Source organism: Manis pentadactyla, chromosome 14 (assembly GCF_030020395.1).
Source record: "Manis pentadactyla isolate mManPen7 chromosome 14, mManPen7.hap1, whole genome shotgun sequence".
Taxonomy (NCBI): Eukaryota; Metazoa; Chordata; class Mammalia; order Pholidota; family Manidae; genus Manis; species Manis pentadactyla.
This window is the reverse complement of record NC_080032.1, coordinates 31608191-31622913: the sequence shown is the minus strand read 5'-3', so window position 1 is coordinate 31622913 and position 14723 is coordinate 31608191. Positions and strand designations below refer to the sequence as shown.

At 38.6% G+C, this 14723-nt stretch overlaps 1 protein-coding gene across 3 annotated transcripts in view; it reads left to right on the top strand.

Annotated features, from left to right (window-relative positions):
• OXSR1 (oxidative stress responsive kinase 1) overlaps window positions 1–14723 on the top strand; it is a 97399-nt gene that overhangs the window by 49666 nt on the left and 33010 nt on the right. For all 3 annotated transcript variants that reach the window (XR_005032043.2, XM_036921641.2, XM_036921642.2), the window contains exons 6-8: window positions 3354–3463; window positions 4700–4801; window positions 6803–6936. Coding sequence is in view for 2 of the 3 variants with exons in the window: in XM_036921641.2 (XP_036777536.1) it covers window positions 3354–3463; window positions 4700–4801; window positions 6803–6936 (346 nt within the window). In the remaining variant the exon portion in view is untranslated. The remainder of the gene's footprint in view (window positions 1–3353; window positions 3464–4699; window positions 4802–6802; window positions 6937–14723) is intronic.

Below are 14723 nucleotides of genomic sequence, written 5' to 3'. Positions count from 1 at the left end.
ATGAGACAAAGAAAGGCACAACCCAATAAAAAGATGCAGCATTTGTAAATATCTATGCACCCAACATAGGAGCACCTAAATCTATAGAGCAGACATTAACAGACCTAAAGAAGGAAACACACAGCAATGCAGTAATAGGGGACTTTGATACCCCACAACATCCATGGACAGATCATCCATACAGAAAATCAATAAGGAAACATTGGCCTTCCATATACGTAGTTCAGATGGACTTAACTGATATTTTACAGAACACTTCATCCAAAAGCAACAGAACACACATTCTTCTTAAGTGCACATGGAACATTTACCAAGATCATCTTAGACCCCAAAACAAGTCTTAATAAACTTAAGAGGATTGAAATCATATCAAGCATTTTTTTCAGACCACAGTTATTTGAAGCTAGAAATAGTTGAAGAAAACTGGAAAATTTACAAATATGTGGAGATTGAACAACCAGTGGGTCAAAGGAGAAATAAAAATACCTTTAGACAAATGAAAATGGAAATGGAACATACCAAAACTTATGGGATGCAGCAAAGCAGTTCTAAGAGGCAAGTTCATAGCCGTAATTGGCCACCTCGAGAAACAAGAAAAGTTTTAAACAACCTAACTGTTCATCTCAAGGAACTAGAAGAACAAATGAAGCCCTGAGTCAGAATAAGGAAGGAAATAAAGATTAGAGCAGAAATAAATGAAATAGAGGCTAAAAAGATAGTAAAAAAGACCAGTGAAACTAAGAGCTGGTTCTTTGAAAAGATAAATAAAATGGACAAACCTTTAACTAGACTCACCAAGAAAATAAATAAAATCAGAAATTAGGTCTGCTAGAGTGTGCACTGCAGCAAGGAGGTGTCCTTGGCCACCCCACCTGTGCTGCTTTATCTAGGACACACCTCGGTGTTGCTTGCTGCCTCCACCCTGGTTGCAGCTGCCAATCCCCTTGCCATCTGCACACACCATGACGACGTAAGAGGAGGTCCTTCAACCTGGACCTGACCAAGTGGAAGCACTTCTCTACAGCCAGACCACCAGGGAGTTTCTGGGGCGCACCACCAAGAACTGGGGTTTAATCTTGCTCTTCTACCTGTTGTATGGGTTTCTGGGTGCGCTCTTCTCGTTCACAGTGTGGGTTATGCTTCAAACTGTGAACGATAAGGTCCTAAAATACCATGACCAGATTCCTAGTCCAGGGCTTATGGTTTCTCCAAAACCAGTGACTGTGTTGGAATGTTCATTCAGTGTATCTGATCCAGAGTCCTATAAAGGATACATTGAAAGTTTCTGAAGTCATGATTTAAAAGAACAGAAGAATCTCAAGCCTGTCCTGATGGAGCACTTTTCGAACAGAAGGGTCCAATTTATGTTGCATGTCAGATTCTTGTTGCCTTCCTTCTAGCATGCAGTGGTATGGATGATCCTGGTTTTGATTACTCCAAAGGAAATCTTTGTATTCCTGTGAAAATGAACAAAATAATTGGATTCAAGCCTAAAAGAGTACCAAGGATAGACTGTATTTCAAAGGATGAACACAGAGCAATTCTATCAACTTATCCTCCCAGTGGAACAACAGATTTAAAATATTCCCATATTATGGGGAAAAAAACTGCATGTGAGGTGTCTGCAGCCAACTAAGAGCTATCTTAGTTGCTGTCCAGTTACCTTTGATGCTAACAGCACTGTCAAGTGCAAGATTGACGGATCGCCCAACCTAAAAAAACAGGATGACTGTGACAAGTTTTTAGGACAAGCTGTGTTCAGAATCACATAGTAAAAGTCAGAGTAAATGTTGTGTTGTCTGTCTTCATTTTGTATCAGCTGGACCTGCCATTCTAGAATTATGAGACCACCTTGGAGAGAGGTGGGAGGTATGTGACACTAGGATAACATCATAATGTGCTTCCAGATCATAGTATTCAGTGTCCTCTGAAGTAACTGCCTGTTGCCTCTGCTGCCTTTTGAATCAGCGTACAGTTGCCAGATAGGGACCATGAACACCTGATTGTTAACATGCAGAGTGGGGTCTTGTCTTATTTTTATGTGGTTCAATTGCCAGGTGTCTGAAGCTTAATGTGTTGGGCTATATAAATATTTTATAGGTTTAATACTGGTTAACTCATATTTTGATGCCAGCAAAGCTTTAGAGAGTAAATGGTACCTGACCAACAATCAAGTGACTTTATAGATGCAAGAAATGTGTGTGGAAAAGGTCTGTATGTGACGAGGAGAAAAGAAGGTGGATTTGAAAAAAGAAAAATCAGAAATTAAAAAGATGATATTACAGCTGATACCACAAAAATACAGAGTTGTAAGAGACTACTGTGAATAGTTATATGCTGCCTGATTGATCAACCTAGAAGAAATGGATAAAGTCCTAGAAACATACATCTTCCAAGACTGAATCATGAAAAAGTGGAAAATCTGATTACTAGTAAGGAGACTGAACCCCCAGCGAAGTCCAGGAGCATGGCTTCACTTGTAAATTCTACCGAACATTCAAAGAAGAATTAATACCAATCCTTCTCAAACTCTTCTAAAGCATAGAGGAAGAAAGAATTCTTCAAAACATGTTTTACAATATAAGCATTACTGTGATATCAAAACAGAAAGGATGTGGAGAAATTGGAATCCTTGTTTACTGTAGGTGGGAATGTGAAATGGTATAGCTGCTGCAGAAAACGGGATGGCAGTTCCTCAATTAAAATTATATCACCCAGCAATTCCAATTCTGGTTATATAACTCCAAAGAACTGAAAACAAGGACTCAAACAGGTATTTGTACACTTATTTGTATAGTGGAATTATTCACAATGGCTAAAACTTGGAAGCAACCCAAGTGTCTGTCAACAGATGAAGGAATATATAAAATATGGTATATATGTACAATGGGATATTATTCAGCTCATAAAGGAAGGAAATTCTGACACCTGCTGCAACATGGGTGAAGCTTGAGGATGTTATGCTGAATGAAATAAGCAAAAAATAAATACTGTATGACTATACTTAACATGAGGTACTTAAAGGAGTCAGAGAGAGAGAAAGTAGGATGTAGTGCCAGGGGCTGGGGGAGAGGGCATGGGGAATTACTGGTTAATAGGGACAGGGCTTCGATTTGGGAAGATAAGAAGAAAAGAATTGAATCAAGGAGGGAGACCTGAGAAGATGATCATGGGTGGTAGTCAAGGGAAATGGAGTGAGGGACCTGTTAATCTGTGTCTTAATTTGGTCAAGCATTTCTACAGGCAAGAGAGAAATGCCATGTGATTTGGGACTGTAACTACAGTACACTATTTTTCCATCCATTTATATTAGTTAATGTGCTTTTAATGCCTTGCCATTGTATCTATTTCAGACTTTGGGGTTAGTGCTTTTTTAGCAACTGGTGGTGATATTACCCGAAACAAAGTGAGAAAGACCTTTGTTGGAACTCCTTGCTGGATGGCACCTGAAGTCATGGAGCAGGTACTGTCTTCCGTCTTTTTGAAATGGTTTAGGGTTTGGCTACAAAACTGAAAAACTGAGTACTGTTTACTTCTATTTGGTTTACAAGTTTCCCCCACTATCTGAGAATAGAGTGGTCCTACCACATACTTTTCCTAAGCCAAAGTGATGTAAAGTGAAAGAGCAATTACCATTAATTTATATGGAAAAAAATTTGAGTGTTCCAGATCCCAAAAATAACCTCCCTCCGCCTTTCTGATACCTTAGGGCACATCTTGCTATCAGATGCACAAAATAAGTCGATAAAGCCCAGAGGCTCACAGACACAGTTGGAACGTCTCAGTGCTGAGTGTGGTTCCTGGGAGGGCATGGGGGTCCCTCAAGGCTTGGGGTGGCCTGCTGCCTCTAAGTATTGCTGCAGAGCAGACGCTGAGCTCTATTCTCACTTCTCTCCTTTCTTCATGAAAGCGAAAATCCTCTTTGGATTTCTTTCAGTTAGGGAAACAGGGAACAATGTATGTATGTCCTTCTTAAAAGCTGAGTGACATCACACGAACTTTCAGAAAGTACGTGTCATTAGAGGCACTGCTCTGTACCAGATGTCAAGGCAGTGTAGAACATTAATTTTAGATCTCAAGCCATATACTCCCAGAACCTATTTCTTCTCCTGTAATTTCTTGGGATAGAAAATCAAAGATTTTATTATGTAATGTGCTGGTGATATAAAAGGAGAGAAATTTGGTAACGTATATCAACAACTTTAAAAATATTTTTAAACTCTGTTCTTCTTTCCATTATAAGAACTAAGGCAATAAAATAATACCATAACAGAAAATTTGGAAAATAGAAGACTCACTATCACTGCCTGACATTCAGTTCTACTTCTACTTTTTAATAGACTATATACCTGTTTGTAACAGTATTAAAACTTAGGATAATTTTGTATTTTTCAGTGCATTATCACAAGTGGTTTTCCATTTTTTCATACAGAATTCATTTACATTGCTTTCAGTTGGTTATTTAATATTTCTTTAAATGGATATACTATACCAAAGGACTTCCCCGTTGTTGGTGAACATTCTTTCTGGTTGGCTTTTTTTTTCCTGTTACCAAGTGTAGTTAGTTTTGCCAACTTTAGATTATTTTCTTGGTTTGCAACTAATGAATGCTTCTATGATTCTTGATACATACTGGAATCTACCTTTGTAAAGTGTTTTTAGGGTGGTAAAAGTGATCATGTATATCTGTTCCTTACAGGTCCGTGGTTATGATTTCAAAGCTGATATCTGGAGTTTTGGGATCACAGCAATTGAACTGGCCACAGGGGCAGCTCCTTACCATAAGTACCCGCCAATGAAGGTGAGGCTTGTATCCAGCAACCACCCCGGCTCATCACCCGACTTGTTTTCACAGCCTTTCTTCGTGTGACGTTCTTACACATAGAATTCTGCCTTGCATTCCTTCCAGCTTCTCTGGCACTTTTAAAAGTTGCTGCTAGATGCTTGGTGTTTACACTGGATGACTTTGCATTGTAATTGACCTCTTTAGCTGTGGCCCTCCATCTCCTCTCTAATTAGGCTGACATTAGGGTCTGCTCCTCTCATTTTGGGGCACGTTGACCACATCATCCATGTGGATTAGCCCCCAAGGGGCAGTGGGCATGTCTTTCATAAGGTCATGGGAAGAGTTGCTGTTAGTAATGATTATGGCTAATATCCACTGAGCACTTACACTGTTTTCAGTGCTTTTCATATATTAAGTAAGATAATCCATACAGTACTCATGTGCCATACATAACGCGTCATTCTCATTATTAATGAATAAACATTCATATCAAAATGCGTTGTGGTAGGACACTAGCAGCTTTTATGGAAAGGCCTGTTGTTAAATCCTGATGTAGTATTTGTCTGAAATTAGTTGTTAATTCTGTCCCCAGCATTAGTAACAGAATGAGTTTTTTGTGTTTCAAGATAGTACTGCCAGTACTGTTAGTGACATGTTTTATCTTGTGACTCCTTAGTTACTGTATGCACATGAGGTCGACTTTTGTCTGTCTCTGTAGCTGGTATTTGTAGTTCTGCTTGCCCACTTCACAAGGTGCCCTCTGAATATTCAAAATGGTGACCACAATTGTGAACTGTTGTCATATTGATATTATTCACACCCATTTGGTATACTTTAAAACCTTTAAATGATATTTTCTGTCCCCTTTAAGGTTCTAACACTGTAGAGAGGCTTATGAATGCTGCTCTGTATCTCCATATTCAAAATGTGTATATCGCATACATGTTTGATGGGTGAAACTTGATTGTGTGGAAGATTAGTGGGGTGTTAGGGCTATTGTTTTCCTAAAGGTTGAGACTCTTGGGAATAATAGGATATTCACAAGTTTTTGAAAAGGATGGAGTTTTATTTGTGAGAGGCTACTTTTAGGCCAGAGAAATTGTTTATTCTTAAAAATGAGATAGGGGAGGAGGATAAGGTTTACTTTTTATTCATTGTAGGCAGTGACTCCTGCAGTTGAAGCTAGATGTACACATGTTAACCTCTTTGCTCAAAATGAGAAATCCAACTAACCTTAGTAATTCTATTCCAGCAAATGCAAGTAAGTCTGAAATCTAGTAGTAATTCTGATTGTACCCCCCTTTTATTTTTTAATGTTGACTTTTATAAAAATGTCAGACACTATAGAGAAACACAAATCACCCAAAATCCTTCCACATAAATATAATCTTCATTATTTTCATCTCTATGCATCAAGCTAGTATGTAGCGATTGAAAGTTGTGGGAAAAGAGAAGGAAGAGATTTAAGATTGGCAGATTAACCAAGATTGCTCGCTACTTCAGGGAAGGTAGGAAGAATGAGAGCCAAAAGGCTATAGCTTTGGTAACGAGGACATCATCAGTGATTTCTGTAATAGAAGTTTCTGGAGAGCTGTGGGAGGAGATGGCCAGGTTATAAGGGGTCAGGTTGAAGCAGGGCTGTGAATAGGTGAAGTCAGCAAAGTTTCACTCTTCATTTTGTTATGGTTTCAATTTTTTTTTTTTAAAGATGGTTTGGCAGTATATGAATGAGGACAGAGGATGTGAAGAAACGATTCTCACTGAAGGACTTGCAGTGTTGATACAGTTGAGCTCTTGGCAGGTGCACTGTCTGGAAAACCAGCTGTATATAGGGTATTATTTATGTGGAAAACAACTAAATAATTCTAGGTTCCAAACAACTGGTCTACATGTTAACTTTTAGAAAATAAAATCCACTTGTATGTTAAGGAGGTTGTCTGTATTGAAAAATCTTTGCCACAGTACTTAATTTTAGTGAGTCTTCAGAAGTTTATATTACATTGAAAATTCTTACAGGTTTTAATGCTGACACTGCAGAATGATCCTCCTTCTTTGGAAACTGGTGTTCAAGATAAAGAAATGCTGAAAAAGTATGGAAAATCATTTAGAAAAATGATTTCATTGTGCCTTCAAAAGGATCCAGAGAAAAGGTAGAATATGAGATAAAGCTTTCTTTTCTTTTCATCTAATATGTAAACCATTGTGGGAGGTCTAAGTATCACATACATAATACATGGGGAGTTATTTGTACATATTCGTATGAACTAAATATGAACTTAGAAAAAATATGCAGAGACAGTTACACTAGATTAGAAATAAATGAATTGCTTTCTCCCTTTTAATATAGAATATACGGTTAATAGTTCACCTATTTCCTGGTTAATTCTTATAAATTTGTATGTTGTGAATTTTGTGTTAATAAAATACCAAGGGATGACTTGTTTCCATTTTGCATTTACATGTTGTTAAATAAATAAATATCTCAATGGTATTTATAATTTTAATAACAAAAGAAATATATGTAGCAAACATTATACTTAATATCAACAAATCATACTTCATTTTGGAAGGATATCTTAGTAAGTATGCCAAAAATTTTGGCTTACTTGTTAACACTAGACAGATTGGATGGCAAGTAAATAAACAAACCTGATCATCTAATGTGTATCTTTATGAATTAACGAGAATCATAGAATGTTGGAGATCATTGAGTACAACCTTTACTTTGAGCTCAACCAGCCATAGAGGTGCAACTTGAATCCAAAACTCCTGATTCTTAACCTAGGGCTCTCTTTTCCACTGTATCTTATTTACCATTTCATGTATCTGTTCCACTCAGTTTCTTTTTTTTTTTTTTTTTTTTTTTGTGAGGGCATCTCTCATATTTATTGATCAAATGGTTGTTAACGACAATAAAATTCTGTATAGGGGAGTCAATGCTCAATGCACAATCATTAATCCACCCCAAGCCTAATTTTTGTCAGTCTCCAATCTTCTGAGGCATAACAAACAAGTTTTTACATGTAGAACAAATTCTTACATAATGAATAAGTTACATAGTGAACAGTACAAGGGCAGTCATCACAGAAACTTTCAGTTTTGCTCATGCATTATGAACTCTATAAACAGTCAGTTCAAATATGAATACTCATTTGGTTTTTATACTTAATTTATATGTGGATACCACATTTCTCTCTTTATTATTATTATTTTTAATAAAATGCTGAAGTGGTAGGTAGATACAAGATAAAGGTAGAAAACATAGTTTAGTGTTGTAAGAGAGCAAATGTAGATGATCAGGTGTGTGCCTGTAGACTATGTGTTAATCCAAGCTAGACCAGGGCAATAAAACATCCACGTATGCAGAAGATTTCTCTCAGAACGGGGGGGTGAGGTTCTAAGCCTCACCTCTGTTGATCCCCAATTTCTCACCTGATGGCCCCTTGCGACTGTGCCTGTCTTAGGTTGTTCCTCCCTTGAGGAATCTTACCCGTCTCTGGCTAACCAGTCATCTTCCGGGGCCATACAGGGAAATGTGAAGTTGGTAAGTGAGAGGGAAGCCTTATTGTTTGAAAAAGTTAGCTTTTTACTTCTTTGCATATTTATGCCCTGTGGCTTCTGTGCCCAGCATTTGTCTTGAGGTATCTTTACCACTTGGAAGAATTATGATACTCGGTAAATTTGATATGAGGCACGAATTCTATTTAAGGGTTGTAATTAGGAAGAAGAAAAGCTATAGAAGTAGCAGGCGGAAGAAAACATGGGAAGATTGATTATTTCTTTGATATATCTTCTTGTAGAGTACTTCAGCATGTATAGGTTTTAAGCTACTACTTAAATTGCGCACACACATTAACATAATAGGAGTATAGTTACATAACCAAAGCATATCTGTAATTACCAGCCATCTCCAGTGAAACCAAGAAAACCAGTTAGGCACCTTAGGCATTTGTGAAAACTTATCTATGATATGGTGGATATTGTCCAACTGAACTTGAACAGTCTGAGAGAAATCAGACAAATTAAAACAACCCATTCCTGGGGACTGTTCACATGCCATATGTTCTTTTAACAGTAAATAGTTTGTAGTTGTAAGACTTTGGAGTGCTACAATTTGCACTTCTCCAAATTCTTGGTTGAGTTCCAACAGTATAGATCCAGTCAAATTTGTTGTTTTACTGTATGCACAGGCCAACTTAGATATCTCCTTCCTCATTCCCATGGCAAGTCCAGGAACTGGTGGGATGAGTGCATCTACAGCTGTAGCAGTGCGTGGATCTTTGTTGGGGTTTTTTGATGATCATCTTCTGGCATGAGTCTTCCAGAGAGTGCAGATGTTGGAAGTTCTTTTTCATATCGTATCTTAGTTCATTTTTGGAGTAGCCCAATTAGGCTTTGATCCTCTGTATAAGCACAAACAGACCCGTTGCCTATACTTTTATATGCCCTTTATACCCTTGTGTAGAACTCGTTGGAGGTTACCACACAGGAACTGCCCTTTTTTTTTTCTATCACTAATCTACACTTACATGACGAATATTATGTTTACTAGGCTCTCCCCTATAAACCCCTTTACAGTCACTGTCCATCAGCATAGCAAAATGTTGTAGAATCACTACTTGCCTTCTCTGTGTTGTACAGCCCTCCCTTTTCTCCTACCCCCCCCCATGCATGTTAATCTTAATACCCCCCTACTTCTCCCTCCCTTATCCCTCCCTACCCACCCATCCTCCCCAGTCCCTTTCCCTTTGGTACCTGTTAGTCCATTCTTGAGTTCTGTGATTCTGCTGCTGTTTTGTTCCTTCAGTTTTTCCTTTGTTCTTATATTCCACAGATAAGTGAAATCATTTGGTATTTCTCTTTCTCCGCTTGGCTTGTTTCACTGAGCATAATACCCTCCAGCTCCATCCATGTTGCTGCAAATGATTGGATTTGCCCTTTTCTTATGGCTGAGTAGTATTCCATTGTGTATATGTACCACATCTTCTTTATCCATTCATCTATTGATGGACATTTAGGTTGCTTCCAATTCTTGGCTATTGTAAATAGTGCTGCAGTAAACATAGGGGTGCATCTGTCTTTCTCAAACTTGATTGCTGCGTTCTTAGGGTAAATTCCTAGGAGTGGAATTCCTGGGTCAAATGGTAAGTCTGTTTTGAGCATTTTGATGTACCTCCATACTGCTTTCCACAATGGTTGAACTAACTTACATTCCCACCAGCAGTGTAGGAGGGTTCCCCTTTCTCCACAGCCTCGCCAACATTTGTTGTTGTTTGTCTTTTGGATGGCAGCCATCCTTACTGGTGTGAGGTGATACCTCATTGTAGTTTTAATTTGCATTTCTCTGATAATTAGCGATGTGGAGCATCTTTTCATGTGTCTGTTGGCCATCTGTATTTCTTTTTTGGAGGACTGTCTGTTCATTTCCTCTGCCCATTTATTAATTGGGTTATTTGTTTTTTGTTTGTTGAGGCGTGTGAGCTCCTTATATATTCTGGACGTCAAGCCTTTATCGGATGTGTCATTTTCAAATATATTCTCCCATACTGTAGGGATCCTTCTTGTTCTATTGATGGTGTCTTTTGCTGTACAGAAGCTTTTCAGCTTAATATAGTCCCACTTACTCATTTTTGCTGTTGTTTTCCTTGCCCGGGGAGATATGTTCAAGAAGAGGTCACTCATGTTTATGTCTAAGAGGTTTTTGCCTATGTTTTCTTCCAAGAGTTTAATGGTTTCATGGCTTACATTCAGGTCTTTGATCCATTTTGAGTTTACTTTTGTATATGGGGTTAGACAATGGTCCAGTTTCATTCTCCTACATGTAGCTGTCCAGTTTTGCCAGCACCACCTGTTGAAGAGACTGTCATTTCACCATTGTATGTCCATGGCTCCTTTATCAAATATTAATTGACCATATATGTCTGGGTTAATGTCTGGATTCTCTAGTCTGTTCCATTGGTCTGTGGCTCTGCTCTTGTGCCAGTACCAAATTGTCTTGATTACTATGGCTTTATAGTAGAGCTTGAAGTTGGGGAGTGAGATCCCCCCTACTTTATTCTTCTTTCTCAGGATTGCTTTGGCTATTCGGGGTCTTTGGTGTTTCCATATGAATTTTTGAATTATTTGTTCCAGTTCATTGAAGAATGTTGCTGGTAGTTTCATAGGGATTGCATCAAATCTGTATATTGCTTTGGGCAGGATGGCCATTTTGACGATATTAATTCTTCCTAGCCACGAGCATGGGATGAGTTTCCATCTGTTAGTGTCCCCTTTAATTTCTCTTAAGAGTGACTTGTAGTTTTCAGAGTATAAGTCTTTCACTTCTTTGGTTAGGTTTATTCCTAGGTATTTTATTTTTTTTTGATGCAATTGTGAATGGAGTTGTTTTCCTGATTTCTCTTTCTGTTGGTTCATTGTTAGTATATAGGAAAGCCACAGATTTCTGTGTGTTGATTTTGTATCCTGCAACTTTGCTGTATTCCGATATCAGTTCTAGTAGTTTTGGGGTGGAGTCTTTAGGGTTTTTTATGTACAGTATCATGTCATCTGCAAATAGTGACAGTTTGACTTCTTCTTTACCAGTCTGGATGCCTTTTATTTCTTTGTGTTGTCTGATTGCTGTGGCTAGGACCTCCAGTACTATGTTGAATAACAGTGAGGAAAGTGGGCATCCTGTCTTGTTCCTGATCTTAAAGGAAAAGCTTTCAGCTTCTCGCTGTTAAGTATGGTGTTAGCTGTGGGTTTGTCATATATGGCCTTTATTATATTGAGGTACTTGCCCTCTATACACATTTTGTTAAGAGTTTTTATCATGAGTGGATGTTAAATTTTGTCGAATGCTTTTTCAGCATGTATGGAGATGATCATGTAGTTTTTGTCCTTCAGTTTGTTGATGTGGTGGATGATGTTGATGGACTTTCGAATGTTGTACCATCCTTGCATCCCTGGGATGAATCCCACTTGGTCATGGTGTATGATCCTTTAGATGTATTTTTGAATTCGGTTTGCTAATATTTTGTTGAGTATTTTTGCATCTACGTTCATCAGGGATATTGGTCTGTAGTTTTCTTTTTTGGTGGGGTCTTTGCCTGGTTTTGGTATTAGGGTGATGTTAGCTTCATAGAATGAGTTTGGGAGTATCCCCTCCTCCTCTATTTTTTGGAAAACTTTAAAGAGAATGGGTATTATGTCTTCCCTGTATGTCTGATAAAATTCCGAGGTAAATCCATCTGGCCCGGGGGTTTTGTTCTTTGGTAGTTTTTTTATTACCTCTTCAATTTCGTTGCTGGTAATTGGTCTGTTTAGATTTTCTGTTTCTTCCTGGGTCAATCTTGGAAGATTATATTTTTCTAGGAAGTTGTCCATTTCTCCTAGGTTTCCCAGCTTGTTAGCATATAGGTTTTCATAGTATTCTCCAATAATTCTTTGCATTTCCGTGGGGTCCGTCGTGATTTTTCCTTTCTCGTTTCTGATACTGTTGATTTGTGTTGACTCTCTTTTCCTCTTAATAAGTCTGGCTAGAGGCTTATCTATTTTGTTTATTTTCTCGAAGAACCAGCTCTTGGTTTCATTGATTTTTGCTATTGTTTTATTCTTCTCAATTTTATTTATTTCTTCTCTGATCTTTATTATGTCCCTCCTTCTGCTGACCTTAGGCCTCATCTGTTCTTCTTTTTCCAATTTCGATAATTGTGACATTAGACCATTCATTTGGGATTGCTCTTCCTTTTTTAAATATGCTTGGATTGCTATATACTTTCCTCTTAAGACTGCTTTTGCTGTGTCCCACAGAAGTTGGGGCTTAGTGTTGTTGTTGTCATTTGTTTCCATATATTGCTGGATCTCCATTTTGATTTGGTCATTGATCTATTGATTATTTAGGAGCGTGTTGTTAAGCCTCCATGTGTTTGTGAGCCTCTTTGCTTTCATTGTACAGTTTATTTCTAGTTTTATGCCTTTGTGGTCTGAAAAGTTGGTTGGTAGGATTTCAGTCTTTTGGAATTTTCTGAGGCTCTTTTTGTGGCCTAGTATGTGGTCTATTCTGGAGAATGTTCCATGTGCACTTGAGAAGAATATATATCCCGCTGCTTTTGGATGTAGAGTTCTATAGATGTCTATTAGGTCCATCTGCTCTACTGTGTTGTTCAGTGCTTCCGTGTCCTTACTTATTTTCTTCCCAGTGGATCTATCCTTTGGGGTGAGTGGTGTGTTGAAGTCTCCTAGAATGAATGCATTGCAGTCTATATCCCCCTTTAGTTCTGTTAGTATTTGTTTCACATATGCTGGTGCTCCTGTGTTGGGTGCATATATATTTAGAATGGTTATATCCTCTTGTTTGACTGAGCCCTTTATCATTATGTAGTGTCCTTCTTTATCTCTTGTTACTGTCTTTGTTTTGAAGTCTATTTTGTCTGATATTAGTACTGCAACCCCTGCTTTCTTCTCACTGTTGTTTGCTTGAAATATGTTTTTCCATCCCTTGACTTTTAGTCTGTACATGTCTTTGGGTTTGAGGTGAGTTTCTTGTAAGCAGCATATAGATGGGTCTTGCTTTTTTATCCATTCTGTTACTCTGTGTCTTTTGATTGGTGCATTCAACCCATTAACATTTAGGGTGACTATTGAAAGATATGTACTTATTGCCATTGCAGGCTTTAAATTCGTGGTTACCAAAGGTTCAAGGTTAGCCTCTTTAGTATCTTACTGCCTAACTTAGCTCGCTTATTGAGCTGTTATATACACTGTCTGGAGATTCTTTTCTTCTCTCCCTTCTTGTTCCTCCTCCTTGATTCTTCATATGTTGGGTGTTTTGTGCTGTGTTCCTTCTAGGAGTGCTCCCATCTAGAGCAGTCCCTGTAAGATGTTCTGTAGAGGTGGTTTGTGGAAAGCAAATTCCCTCAGCTTTTGTTTGTCTGGGAATTGTTTAATCCCACCGTCATATTTGAATGATAGTCGTGCTGGATACAGTATCCTTGGTTCAAGGCCCTTCTGTTTCATTGTATTAAATATATCATGCCATTCTCTTCTGGCCTGTAGGGTTTCTGTTGAGAAATCTGACGTTAGCCTGATGGGTTTCCCTTTATAGGTGACCTTTTTCTCTCTAGCTGCCTTTAGCACTCTTTCCTTGTCCTTGATCTTTGCCATTTTAATTATTATGTGTCTTGGTGTTGCCCTTCTTGGATCCTTTCTGTTGGGGGTTCTGTGTATTTCCGTGGTCTGTTCGATTACTTCCTCCCCCAGTGTGGGGAAGTTTTCAGCAATTATTTCTTCTAAGATACTTTCCATCTCTTTTCCTCTCTCTTCTTCTTCTGGGACCCCTATAATACGGATATTGTTCCTTTTGGATTGGTCACACAGTTCTCTTAATATTGTTTCATTCCTGGAGATCCTTTTGTCTCTCTCTATGTCACCTTCTATGCGTTTCTGTTCTCTGATTTCAATTCCATCAATGGCCTCTTGCATTCTATCCATTCTGCTTATAAACCCTTCCAGAGTTTGTTTCATTTCTGCGATCTCCTTTCTGGCATCTGTGATCTCCTTCCGGACTTCATCCCATCTCTCTTGCGTATTTCTCTGCATCTCTGTCAGCATGTTTATGATTCTTATTTTGAATTCTTTTTCAGGAAGACTGGTTAGGTCTGTCTCCTTCTCTGGTGTTGTCTCTGTGATCTTTGTCTGCCTGTAGCTTTGCCCTTTCATGGTGATAGGAATAGTCTGCAGAACTGGGACGAGTGACGGCTGGAAGGACTTCCTTTCTTGTTGGTTTGTGGCCCTCCTCTCCTGGGAGAACAGCGACCTCTAGTGGCTTGTGCTGGGCAGCTGTGCGCAGACGGCGCTTCTGCTTCCTGCCCGGCTGCTATGGAGTTAATCTCCGCTGTTGCTGTGGGCGTGGCCTAGCTCGGGCAGCTACTCCAAAATGGTGGAGTCGCGTTGGAGC